Source organism: Hippoglossus hippoglossus, chromosome 10 (genome assembly GCF_009819705.1).
Source record: "Hippoglossus hippoglossus isolate fHipHip1 chromosome 10, fHipHip1.pri, whole genome shotgun sequence".
Lineage (NCBI taxonomy): Eukaryota > Metazoa > Chordata > Actinopteri > Pleuronectiformes > Pleuronectidae > Hippoglossus > Hippoglossus hippoglossus.
The window spans coordinates 7977925-7991042 of record NC_047160.1 but is presented as its reverse complement, the minus strand read 5'-3'; the positions used below and the strand labels follow the sequence as shown (position 1 = coordinate 7991042).

The 13118-nt window shown below is 42.7% G+C and overlaps 2 protein-coding genes across 3 annotated transcripts; one reads left to right on the top strand and one right to left on the bottom strand.

The window, feature by feature from the left end:
* Positions 1–455: 455 nt before the first annotated feature.
* On the top strand, positions 456–7641 carry LOC117768857 (integral membrane protein 2A-like). Its single transcript, XM_034597268.1, has 6 exons — positions 456–674; positions 1140–1277; positions 3302–3487; positions 3597–3707; positions 5227–5371; positions 6255–7641. Exons 1-6 carry the CDS (start codon positions 603–605, stop codon positions 6347–6349), a joined length of 747 nt encoding a protein of 248 aa, XP_034453159.1. The 5' UTR covers positions 456–602; the 3' UTR covers positions 6350–7641.
* Positions 7642–7746: 105 nt separating this feature from the next.
* gpr174 (G protein-coupled receptor 174) lies at positions 7747–12873 on the bottom strand. 2 transcript variants are annotated; one of them, XM_034597266.1, is made up of 3 exons: positions 12623–12873; positions 9695–10149; positions 7747–8793 (listed from the first exon to the last, which is right to left on the bottom strand). In XM_034597266.1, exons 2-3 carry the CDS (start codon positions 9896–9898, stop codon positions 7948–7950), a joined length of 1050 nt encoding a protein of 349 aa, XP_034453157.1. In that variant the 5' UTR covers positions 9899–10149; positions 12623–12873; the 3' UTR covers positions 7747–7947. The 2 variants fall into 2 exon arrangements, with proteins under 2 accessions (XP_034453157.1, XP_034453158.1); XM_034597267.1 differs by lacking the exon at positions 12623–12873 and having other exon boundaries at positions 9695–10168.
* Between the last annotated feature and the right edge of the window lie 245 nt (positions 12874–13118).

The following is a 13118-nucleotide window of genomic DNA, read 5'->3' as shown; positions in this document are numbered from 1 at the left end:
TGGGCAGACACACTGGCAGCCTGTAGGAGGGAATTTATTTACAGAGTCACTTTAGTGGAATATTCACTCAGATGAATTGACTACTATATATATAAATATACTCCAAGTATGTATCATGACATTACAGTTGAGTCAGTGCATGAGTGAGTTCTATTTTTCTCATGAGCTGTTCAGAATAGAACAGGGCAATACGAAGTGTTTTCACCATGTCAGGTGTGGGTAGTTGCCACCTGCTGCCACTAGATGGCGCCAAACAGACAGGACTCACCCCCGAGGAGATTGTTGTGGTAAGAGAATACATCATTTTAATGGCCACAGTTAAAGCAGCAGAGGTAATCAAATCAAATCAAATCAAATCAAATTGAATTCTATTAAATCAAACAAAAGCAAGACTGTATCTCTTGTGTAGCCTGAGTTCAAAGCACGCTCTGCAGCTTCCGTCCTGGGCGACATCTTTAATCCCCCTGCGTGCACCGGAAGCGGTGGATAAAGCCGAGGCTGCAAAGTGCGTCACATCGCGGATCTGCCGAGAAGCACCGACATCGCACCGCTGCACTCCGCTTCTCTGCCACAAGAAACCCACGTCCTCCTCCACCGCCAGCATGGTGAAGATCGCCTTTAACTCGGCCCTGGCGCAGAAGGTGCTGGGTAAAGAGGCGCCAGCCGCAGAGAAGGTGAGTTAACGGGCTTTCAGAGTCTGGAGCCCCGGTGTCCGCTTCTCGTCTTTTCAGGCTGGTGTTAGCCAGGCCTGGCCCGGCCCGCACCGAGCACTTAGCTGCGACTTTACTCATGCATGTTCTCCCAGGGTGTGTTTGTGGGATCATGCATGTTGCACATATGATATTGACATCGTCGCAGGGGGTTCTTTTCCTCTAAATGTTGCACCTGACGCAGCACCGCCCATCTCCTGCACAGCTGTTCTGCAGAGGCCTCACATCAGATGGATTATGTTGCTGAGAATCATATTCACTCTAAATAATAATTAGTGCATGCAATATTATATTCTGTCTGTGTTTTTTATATATATATATGTGTGTGTGTGTGTGTGTGTGTGTGTGTGTGTGTGTGTGTGTGTGTGTGTGTCTGTGTGTGTCTGTGTCTGTGTGTGTGTCTGTGTGTGTGTCTGTGTCTGTGTGCAGGACCCTGAGCTGGCCTCTGCTCCTGTGGGCAACGAGGGCTCCACAGGTCGCTGCCTGCTCACCCTGCTGGGCATCGCCTTCATCCTCAGCGGGCTCATCGTGGGGGGGGCTTGCCTCTATCGATACTTTACTCCAAAGGTATGTATGTATGTGTGTGTGTGTGTCTGTGTGCTCTTGTACAGCTATCTTTGTGAGGACCAGTTTGAGTCTACAACAAAGTGAGGACCTTTGGGCCGGTCCTCTCTTTGTGACCCCCCCTTAAATGGACTGCTTGGGGGCTAAGACAAGGTTTTAGGGTTAGAATTGGGTTAAGGTGAGGTTACGGGTTAGGCATTTAGTTTGGATGGTTAGGGTAAGGGGCTAGGGAATGCATTATGCCAATGAGTGTCCTCACTAAGAAGCTGTACATGTGGGTGGGTGGATGTGGGTGGGTGTGTGTGTTTGTGTATTGTGGTTAGGTTAAGGGTAAGTATAAATTGGTTGTGGTAGGGGTAAAGTTTTTGGTTAGGCTGTCCACAATTAATGGGGTTAGGGTTAATGGAAGTAAATGCGAAGTCCTAATAAGGATAGCTGTGCAAAAATGTGTGTGTGTGTTTGTGCAAATGTTTATTCTTATTGTTTTGAGTTATATCATTAAAGTCATTAATAGGGGTTTCTATGATATGTTATTGTTAAAGATGCCTCAGGAAAACATTGAATAACTAGTTTATATTTGTCCCATATGCGAACTTTGGCAAACTGCCACACCTCATTTGCTACAGTGAATGCATGTGATGCAAAATACTGATTACACAATCAAAAATGTTATATTGAAATTGCATAATGTATTGCATGTTTTAATCTGCACTTAAGCAAGGACTGGCCAATAAAAGAATAACAATAATTATCACTATTATTTATTATCAATAGCTATGTAACAAAAGGTTAATCAATCAATCAATATGCAGCACCCCAGATTTGTCCTAAATCTGCATCTGTACATTTTGCAGACATTTAATTCCAGTGTCTGTTGAATTTGGGAGAAATGTTGTCAGTAGTTTGAAGAACAAGATCTGCATTTTATTTGAAAACATAGCTATAAAAAGTGATACACCTCTCTCTCTCATCGTGTTTATACACTGTTACTGTGTAATAAAGAGAAAATGCCAGAAACATAATCTTTAGAAGAATGTTGGTGCTTTGACTAGAGACAAGGGCAGGAGGAGCGTCGGAAGTGGTATTTGGGTTTGGGCAGAATTATTGTGGCTGCCTGTGACTGCTGATGAGACACTGTGTTGCCTTGGTTGGAAACCAGAGTGCTGACTCTCGCCTGCTTCCGTCTTCATGTGAAAGTGCAGACTTCACATATTTGAATTCTGCTGTGTTGTCAGTGGGGAGGGTCCCACAGTGAGTGTAGCTCCACTGTGCCCACAGGGATTTTCCTCTAATGCAAATGAAGCAAGTTCTAAAGCGTCTCATTAAACTATTCATTCAATATTTAAACACCCTTTTAGTTCCAATGGAATTCAACTTTGTGTTGGAGATTAATCGTCTATATTTATTCTGATATTTAACAAGCTTCTTACTTTCGTCTTCCTAAATTCTTAATCTTGTTGTTAAATTAAAGCAACAATTTCCCAAAAGCAGCTGCTTCCTCTCATGTAAACTATAAAATTGTAAGTAGACATAGATTTTTTTTTTGTCATAAAATAATATTTACATTGCATTCTTGCAAAAATATACACAAAACACATGATATAAAAAAATATATTAAAGAAAATCCAGTTTTGAGTCTATTATCCAACCTCTATTGTCTGATAATCATGTTCTCAGCTCCAAGCTTTATTAGACCAAGTCAAAGGAACTGTTGCCACTCCTGCCCTAACTCCACTTTAACAGGCCCAAACAAATTTTAACATGTGCTCTGGCGCCCCCTGGCAGCCAAAAGTTGCTACAGTATGTTATTTTTTCGAAGTGAGGCTGCTGTTGACAGTGGCTGTACAAACAGGTAGACACTGTCGAGAAACCACTGGCTGTGTAGATCTGGGTATTTGTCTTAAAGTGTGACGTTATAACAAGTGTGTGAAGCTACATTGAGGAAAGTGGGAGCATTAAAAGACATAAATTAATAAATTGAATAACTAAATAACACTTTGATTGGTTTATTCATTTGTCTCCGTTAGAGGTTATATCATGGTGCCATGCAGTTCAATGACGCGTCAGGTGGAGCTAGAGGAGAGAACCAGCCGTACTACCTGCCCCGGGTCGAGGAGGAGGTGGAAATCTCTGACAACATGGCCGTCATCAGCATCCCCCCTCCCCGCTTCAGACGTGGAGACCCTGCATACATCCTCCACGACTTCAACAGGGTGAGGACGAGGATAAGTCCCACACTGACAACCCCACACACAGTATTTCAGATGATTCAAACAGCTTGGTAAGATGGTTTAAATTCCCTCTGTGTGTGTGTGTGAGTAGAAGCTGACAGCCTATCTGGACCTGACTCTGCGGACCTGCTTTGTGATCCCTCTGAACACCTCGGTGGTGCTGCCCCCTCAGGACCTCATTGACCTCTTCTCACAGCTGATGGTGAGTACTAGTGATCACCTTGTGATCTGAGGACGCAGCTGCCAATGTAATAATATGATAAAAACAACTTTATTCATATAGCACCTTTCAAAACACATTCAAGGAAAAGCCATTCAGTAAAAGTACACTATGAGAGATGAAATATAAGATCCATAGCTAACTTGGTTGATAGTAGAACAACTGTAGTCACATAGTTCTCTCGGTCAAACTTATGCATAGGCTCCAATATTAAGGACTAAATATGATCTGGGGATATCCAGGGATATGCAATAACTTTGTGCAAATCCAACATGTCTGCAATTTGTCACGTAAACAATTCCAGGACACACATCTTCGCCTATTCCAGGCATTCAGTTACTCATTGTGAATCAGACTAGTGATCCCAACCAGGTATTGATTGTTTTTTTCCCCCCTTTTCATTGTCTTTAGATATCTGACGTGAAAATTCAACAGAAAAAGGCCTCGAATGCATTTTTTTTGCATAGGCCAAGTTTCCTTTGTTAGATCAAAGACTAAAGCTGTGTCTCAACTTCAAACTACACATTAATATACACATATGATATTAAGTTATACACCACCACCCACAATTACAATTTCCAGCGTGAGTAGGTCCTGCAGTTAGATTGTATATTACAATGTCATAGGATAATGTGTGCATCAACAGCACACACAAAAATCAACTGTATTTATTCATATGTCCAGTACCATATGTAATTTTATCATGTTTCTAGTGTGAACACACAACATACCTAAAACATGCTCTGATGTAGTGTGGCATTTAAGTGCAAAGGAAACCAGCTCTGTGAGAGGCTTTATTTAGGCAAGAGAGCTTAAATTGCTAATATGCACTAAACACAGTGTAACTGACGCAGATGTCATATGTTTTGCATGCAAAGTATTAGGATGTGAACCACATTTTGATAATTAAATTAATTATGTTACTAAAATTTTGTGGCAATCCATCCAATAGATTTCATGATATATTACTAAAACCCAAAACACTGGCATCCTTAGAGCCGCGCTGCTAGAAGAGCTATAAATGGTCAAATCTTTATCATAAATGGCTCTTTCCTGGTGTCAGAGATTATTTTCCTCACATTAATAAATTGTATTGAAATTTATTTTTACCTGTGAAATCAAAATGCTGTGTTGCCCCAGTTAAATGTTTTTCCACGTGCACTATCAGGTTCCTATAGAACATTTTTTCAGCTTGCGATAGATGAAAAGTTGTCAGCATGTTTTAAAGCAGTCATTTCAAATATGGTGTGACTTTTCACTGAGATATCCACCATGTCTTGTTACAACGCAGTTGGCTATTGGTGGGTGGTTGTGCAACTGCTGACTTTCATTATCTGATGTGTTTGAAAATGAAGAAGCTTGAGGATGATTCATTTATTACAGAGTCCCTCCCACTCATAGTTTTCACACTCCTTCCCACTGCTTTTCTTCTTCCTTCTTCTATAAAAGTAGTTTTAAAAATGTTTTGTAATTCCTCCATGTTCCGTTCTTTTTGTCCCAGTCCGGCTCTTACCGCAGCTACCTGGTGCACGAGGACCTGGTGGTGACGGAGCGTATTGAGGACATCAAACCTCTAGGCTTCTACATCCGCCGGCTGTGTGACGGAAAGGAGACGTACAGGATGCAGCGTCGCTCCAGCCTGCCAGGTACAGTGTAGTGCACAGACCGAACTGACAGAACCTGTCATGTAATCAGCATGTACCAGCACATTTTGATATCGTTCTAAAGAGCATTTAACATTTTTTAGATATTTGAGGAAACAGGCTGACAGCCTCTGGGGAGCATTTGAAATGGCAGCAGTTGATTGACTGACTGGGTGCCGACGTTGAAAACATCAAAATAAAATCCGTTGTTTACAGAGTTACAAACTGCCTGTGTCGTCTATAGAGAGATCCATAAAGATGGATGACATGACTGGTCCCCTAAGTGAAGCCAAAGTGTACTGCACAGGCTGGCTGCAGTATAGGTCACAAACCCTGCCTCCACCATGTTGGTGGATGGGATATGGGACAAACTACAAAGTACATGTTGAAAAAAATAGTTTCATACATTTGAGATCGTTCTTATCACATGTATGTTTGTTCATGTGTTCATTCTGGTTTTAATTATTTATTTGATGCTATTAAAACTGGGGTGAAGCATCACTATTGACAACTAAGACAACTGAATCATGATTGGCTTCAAATGTACAAGTTATTGCAGAAACTTAAATTTGTTCTTTTCAGTTCTGATCAAATTTGAAGACAAGTCAAAAACAAACATCAATGCCACGTAGCTTTTGTGGTTCTTAATAAAAATCATGTGTTTTAAAGGGTTGTAACGATGCATTGATCTGGAACTATATTGATTCAATTAGCAACTATATAATGTATCAATGAAAAGTGAAATATTTCTAGGAGCACCGCTACAGGCTTGTGCGCACTGAAACTGCCGATTTACGCCCTTTGTGTTTAATGTGTTAAAAATGTATCAAACACACAGCGACTTGACTATTCGTCCCTAATGCTTGTGTGTCTCTGCGTCTGTCAGGTGGAGGTATCCAGAAGCGCTCTGCAGACGATTGTTTCACCATCCACCACTTTGAGAACAAGTTTGTGACGGAGACCCGGATCTGCAAGGCCTGATGGGAAAGCCTGAGCGTATACGTCGGAGAGAGAAAGCGAGAAAGAGAGTGATAGAGAAAGCCAGAGTGACAGAAAGAGGGAGATGATGGGAGTGGAAACAGGAGGGAACAACTTTGAGTAGAAGTAGAAAGTTACTTTTGTATAAAAGACTAACTCCAATTTTTGCCTCCCCTGCTTTAACCACAGTGATAAGTGAATTTAAGTTACAGCATTAGAGCCTAACCCCCCAGCTCCTCCTGCTCCTCCTCTGCTATACTCCCCTGAACCTACATAGGTCATAACCCTTTTACTCAAGTGTTAACTAGTCTTGTACTGATAACCTGCGTCAGCCTGCTAACTAAGAATATAACTAAGCTTCATTTATGTTTTTATGGTTTTTGTTTTGTTGCCGTAGCTTTCTGCAGACTAATCTTATCGTTGTTACTGACGTGTTACAACATCTCGTCGCCTCCGGACGAGGGTCATTCTGCTGAATTATCTAGATATTAGGGGAAGCCATCCGTCTCAGCCGTGTCTGTGTGTCCGCCCACTCCTCCTGGGGTTTATAGAGATATACTACGTGTTATAGTGTGATACAGCACAAGTCACCCAGCGGAGGTACACTACAGTTCAGCACATGTCTTTGTCATTTTTTTCTTATGGATGGTACCAGAGGTGCACAAGCCCCGAGCTCTCAGTCTGCACTTTGTAGATATTTCTGAGAGTACCCTGCGGCTCCCAGAAGCCTCGGCTGTCCTGGTGTGTCATGATTTCATGTAACCCTGACGGTAAACAGTTAAACACCCTATATGACCAGTGTATGTGATTGTGTAGAAACCTCATTTGTGACAGTAAACTTGAAGGATGGTTGATGAAAGTATAAGCTAAAGGGAAATTTGACTCTAGTTTGAAATTTTTTATTTATAAATTCATACGGTCCCATAACATGGGATTATCTTTACTGAGACAGTGAGAAATAGATTCTTGTAGGTTGAGCATCTCTTTTTTAACAATACTATATATTTAAAAATGTCACTGCAGTAACAATTATCTGCACAAATATGTTTGATCGGTGTTGAAAGTCATAAAGAAAAAGCTTGTATGAAAAAGTGGCTTTTTGGCAAATAAAGTCAGTTTCCCACACAATGTCTGCACAGAGAGACAATCAGACAGGAAGTGTGCTCGTAAAACTGTTTCTGTCTCCGCTTTTTAACTGAAAACTAGAAGAATAGATAAAAAACAATGTTGTGTACAGCTACTGAACTGAACTTCACTTTGTTGTTGAATAAAGTTGCATTTCTTTACCTACTGAACATTTTGGCAGTGTATTTTTTTTGTTATAGCTCCAATGAAAGCCAGCAGTCACATTTTTATCATCCTATGCAAACTGGCCTCAGAGCTGTATTAGAGTTTTTCAAGTATCTTGATTAGAGATGTTTGCACTGATGAAAATTAAAATTAGAAAGAGCAGACACATTTTTATTGAAAAATAAATAGAAATACAAATTCACATTTAAAGTTATTTCTCCCATATTTTCTCTTACTGGTTCGCATTTAAGTTATATTTCAATAGTTAACCGGAGTGCACAGAATTAATGTCAATGTTTTCTGGTTGAGATTTATTGGTCCTTCAATAAGACTGCAGTATTGTTGTCCTCTGCCTTCTCTCCTCTAGGGATGCAGGACTGTTGCCTGTTGACAGTCCTGCCCTCCGGAATCTCTGGTTTGCTCAGTCGCCTTTTGAATTCATTTGTGGTGAAATAGTACATGATCGGGTCCAGGCTGCAGTTCAGACTGGCCAGACAGAGCGTGATGGGGTGACACCACAGAATCTTGTTCCTGAGGTCACAGTTGGTGAGAACGTTGGCTTTGGCCAAGAAATCCAGGGGCATGGTGACATGGTAAGGAGCGAAGCACACCAAGAAGACTGCAGCACAGCTCAGCACCATCCTCAACGCCCTCCGCTTCTCCCCTCGGTCATGAATCGCCCCATCTGTCAACTCCCGAAGGCTGCCCGCAGTCAGACAGGCGCAGGCTAACACCAGGATGAGGGGGATGATGAAGCCCATCATCTCTGCTAAGATAAGGAGACTCAAGGCTACTGGAGCACTGACAGGCCTCAGGGGCAGCTCTGAGAAACACACCTGACCTGAAGTGAGGAGCTGATCACTTGAGTTGATGTACTGTGCAGCAACAGGGTTCCTCAGCAGAGGGAACGGCAGACAGCCCAGACAGACAAACAGCCAGCCAAAGCCACAGATACACATGTCCCCCTTCCGCCTGGATGAGCTGTACGTCAACGGACGCATGATGAGCTGGCAGCGACGCACGCTGACCCACACTAGGAAGTAGATTGAGGCGTACATGTTGACGTACTTGAGATAGAAGCAGATCATACAGAGGAAATTACCAAAGGGCCAGGTGTTGTTCAGGTAGTAGTAAATCCGCAGAGGCAGAGAGAGCACCTGAGGAGAAAACACAGTGCAAAGGTTGTTGTAGAGGAAGAAAATGATTTATTTTATAACCCCATCTGAGGTGGACTAACACCCGCACCTGTCCTACCTGACTGGGTTAGGTTAAGGCAAGAAGAGTGATGATTGGTCAAGGTTCAGGAAGAGGACAGGGAAACCTTTGTCAGAGGCAGGTAACAGTCACTTTGCCCAACTCAGGTGGGAAAAAACCTCAAAGACAAATTACTTAATGAATATAAATAACCAACAGTTTTGATAATCAATTCATTATTTAAAGTATTTATTCACATTGTTTAAAGTTAGTTTGATTGAAATCACGTTGTGGATGGACACTGATCTGAGTGACTAATATAAGCTTAAAATGAACAAGAAATAAAGAAACCACCAAACCCACGTCAGCTGAACCCTCCTGCAGCTCATAATGTTTGTTTTTCTCTCTCTGCTGTGACGTGTTGTTTTCTCGGCCTTGTCTCGTCTTCCACAGATAACAGATAGCATTTTTAATGGAATTTTGAACAGTGGAAATTTCAAGCCGGAGGCACTTTAATATCTTTATAACCCGTGAAGCTTTTGCAATATTTTCAGTCAGTTGCTTCGTTGGTTGATAGTTGTCGCGTTACCGCGAGGTTTGAGGAATCTCTAATTACCTAATAATGATTCTTTACCTGAATTACAAGTCCGTGAGTTAATGACGTTCTGAGTGTATGACAAGTAGATAGGTGCCCAAACTTATACACATGTCACAAGTACTGTTTTTATTATGTTATTTAAGCTCATTGAATAAAATAAAAAGGGAAATATAATTTGAAGTCAGGCTCATTTTCACCTCAAAACTCAAACCTTTGCCAACGACTGTATATGGGTAAATAAATGTAAGACATGGAGTGCTCTTTACCTGCAGCAGGTCGGCCACAGCCAGGTTCATCATGAACACCACAGCCTTTTTGGTTTCTCTGATGTAGACACCGAACACCCAGAGCGCCAGCACATTACCCAGCAGGCCAGGTGCTAGGATCACGCTGTACACCACCGCATACAGGTAGTGCTGGTACCTTTGCAGACCTTCACTGTTTTCACAGCTTTGATTAACAAAGTTCATCTTAAGCAGAGGGCTGTTTTCTGTTGAGCTGCCTTGTGAACCAGCAGGGAGCTTGTATCAGGAAAGCTGCTTGTAGTCTTGTGATGGGTTTGTTTGAACATCCATGCTGTCCACAGTGACGAGGAGGAGTCGCCACTATTGTCCTGTTGTCTGCAGCGTCCCAGAGAAATAGTATTTTTTACCAAAGCTGAACTTTACTGTATGTCGTGCACTGATCAACTGGTGGTCCAGATCACTCAGACAATAGCATCCTGGTAGAAGAGAGAAAAGTCAAAGACGAGTCAAGAGAAGAGTTAAATAAAGGACATTTCTAGCAAAACAAACAGTGTCACCTCACATCAACAAGGACTGCGTCTGTTGCTGTGTCTTTGCCTCCAACAGTCCAAAAACAAGATGACACAGATGCTGTACTTTATTGTTGAAGCTGAGGTCTATGATGCCTGTCCTATTTGACCACATGCATGCTGGGATAAGAAAACTGGAGGTTTAGGAAAGTCAGATTGCAGTATGTATTGCATATTGCACGACAGTCATCAGCTACTGATGAGGAGCCTTTTCAACACAACACATAATAACACTCTGAACAACACTCACTGACACACAAACAAACGCAAGCACGCATGCAAACCCACTCACATTTGGCAGGCATGTCCTCTGATTGCTGCACCACACGTGAACATGTTGCAAATTATTGCTGTGGCATTGAGAGTAAATATGCAGAAGTGGATGCTACAGTTTCGGCCCCGTGCAGTTCAGCATGAAACTAGTGTGGTTTGCAAATCAGAATTAGAATATAGTTAACAATGTGAGTTATAAAGATCCATCTGTCTCTTCAGTATCTAACCTGACTGTGTTGACTCACCATGGAGCAAAGTGAGTTGGTTTTGTTTTCATTGTTTTGCTCTTTAATTCACACACTGTATTTCTTCAGATGAGACTTATTTTTATATGACTTTCATTTTTAGGGCAGATTTCTAAAATCCCTAAGGGCCATTTTGTCTGGGGCAGACTTTTTGAGTTGTTGTTCCGAGTTGAGGTGGCGTTCACGTGAATTTTCCCCTTTGGAAACTTGTTCTGATACCACGTGAATGCAGTCACAATATAAAAAAGCTAACGTTACCTGATTGTAGTATACACAGTGTTTGCATGGTATGACTTGGAATAGATGTGGGATGAAGCACAAGAAGTGTAAACTTTTGTAAAGGACAACTGCTCTTAAGCACAGCAGCATAAATATTCTTTCTGCCAGCGTTTTCCACATCAACAAGCAGAGGAAATTTGGATAAGTAAAGAGGGGATGTCGTCCAGTTTGGATGAAGAAATACTGACTCCTCCACATTACTCTGGTGAGAGGGCTCCCAGTGGACTCTTAGCTTCATTCACCTTCGACCTTTGTGTGCTCTCTGGCGTGATTCTTCTCTCATTACGCTCACTTTGGCACGTACTGTGTTTTTCTGTCCATATGATCTCAAGGGACTAGTTTGCTCCTTGGGGCTTGTGGTAGTCGACCTTTATGGACGATAAGCTATCAGGACACATCATCGTCCTATGCTGTGGATATGTGGTCACACGGAGAGACAGTGGGTCAGGGGTCCGCGAGGCGTTATGGAATGTGTGTTTCAGTGAGAGTTGCAGCTCCAGCAGTGTAAGTCCCAAGTGTAAGATCTTCTTAATGGAAACACATTATTGTATCGGCTGTGACTCATCTCTCTGTGGGCTGTTGGTGCGTTGCAGCTTTTCCACTCAGACACTACATCTGGCCTCATGTATCAGCCCCCAGGTCCGTCTTACATGTGCTGCTGCAACACCCACAACCTGCCCATGATGATCCTCCATCACAGATACAACATACTGTAACTTTATATTAACACACAGAGAGCATGACAGACAGACACACACACACACACTCTCTCTCTTTCTCTCTCTGTCACACACACATACATACACTCTTTCTCCCTCTCTCTCTCTCACACAGACACTCACACATACACTCTTTCTCCCTCTCTCTCTCACACATACACTCTTTCTCCCTCCCTCTCTCTCTCTCTCTGTCTTTCTCACGCACACACATATAGACACACACACACACACTCACACTTTCTCCCTCCCTCTCTCTCTCTGTCACAAACACACACATACACACACACACTCTCTCACTCTCACACACACACACTCACACACACACTTTCTCCCTCCCTCTCTCTCTCTGTCACAAACACACACATACACACACACACTCTCTCACTCTCACACACACACACTCACACACACACTTTCTCCCTCCCTCTCTCTCTCTGTCACAAACACACACATACACACACACACTCTCTCTCACTCTCACACACACACACTCACACACACTCTTCCTCCCACCCTCTCTCTCTCTGTCACAAACACACACATACACACACACACACACACACACACACACACACACACACACACACACACACTCTCACTCTCACACACACACACTCACACATACACTCTTTCTCCCTCCCTCTCTCACTCCCTCTCCTTCTCTCACACACACACACACACACAGACACACGCGCACACACACACACACTCAACATTACAGACATTCCACACGTTGGAGAAACACATGAGATCCCCCATGAGGGATGACTCCACACTGAAAGCATCCAGCCTCTCACACTGTAGCTCACACTCACTCTTCTTTTCTTGCTTCCAACAGAATTCATAAGATGGACAGAATCTCACCTCCGTCTTCCAACTTGAAGCCACATCGCATCAGAGAGCAGCACGGCGAAGCGTCAGGCAGCACACACACACTCCATCCCCTCCCTCTTCCCCCTCTAACACATCCTCTGTCGTTCTTCCTTAATCACAGCGTCTTCTGTCTGATTCTCATATGATATGATTTCCTGCGTTTATGTCACACTCGGGTTTTTCTCAGCGTCTCTATCTGCCGCTCTCTCTCTCTCTCTCTCTCTCTCTCTCTCTCTCTCTCTCTCTATGTGACTCTGCTGAACTGGGGGTTTCAGCACACACAGGGCTTCCTGTGAGTATAGGGGTGTGGTTTACCAGAATGTTTGGCAGGAGAACTTCTGCTATCATGCTCATCACCACTTCTCATCTGCTCTTGTAATGTTCTTGTAATGATAAATCCAAACGAACAAGAACGTTTCTTATCTTTTTTTCTTCTTCTTTGTGTTTGGTTCCATTTCTTCCACGTATTTCACAAAATGATATCTCG

Excerpts from the sequence above, each read along its gene's own strand:
- LOC117768857 (XM_034597268.1), top strand. The coding sequence starts at position 603 with ATGGTGAAGATCGCCTTTAACTCGGCCCTGGCGCAGAAGGTGCTGGGT. Across the intron at positions 675-1,139 it reads AGGCGCCAGCCGCAGAGAAG|GACCCTGAGCTGGCCTCTGC; the intron begins GTGAGTTAACGG and ends GTCTGTGTGCAG. Across the intron at positions 3,708-5,226 it reads ACCTCTTCTCACAGCTGATG|TCCGGCTCTTACCGCAGCTA; the intron begins GTGAGTACTAGT and ends TTTTTGTCCCAG.
- gpr174 (XM_034597266.1), bottom strand. The coding sequence starts at position 9,898 with ATGAACTTTGTTAATCAAAGCTGTGAAAACAGTGAAGGTCTGCAAAGG. Across the intron at positions 8,794-9,694 it reads CTGTGGCCGACCTGCTGCAG|GTGCTCTCTCTGCCTCTGCG; the intron begins GTAAAGAGCACT and ends TTTTCTCCTCAG.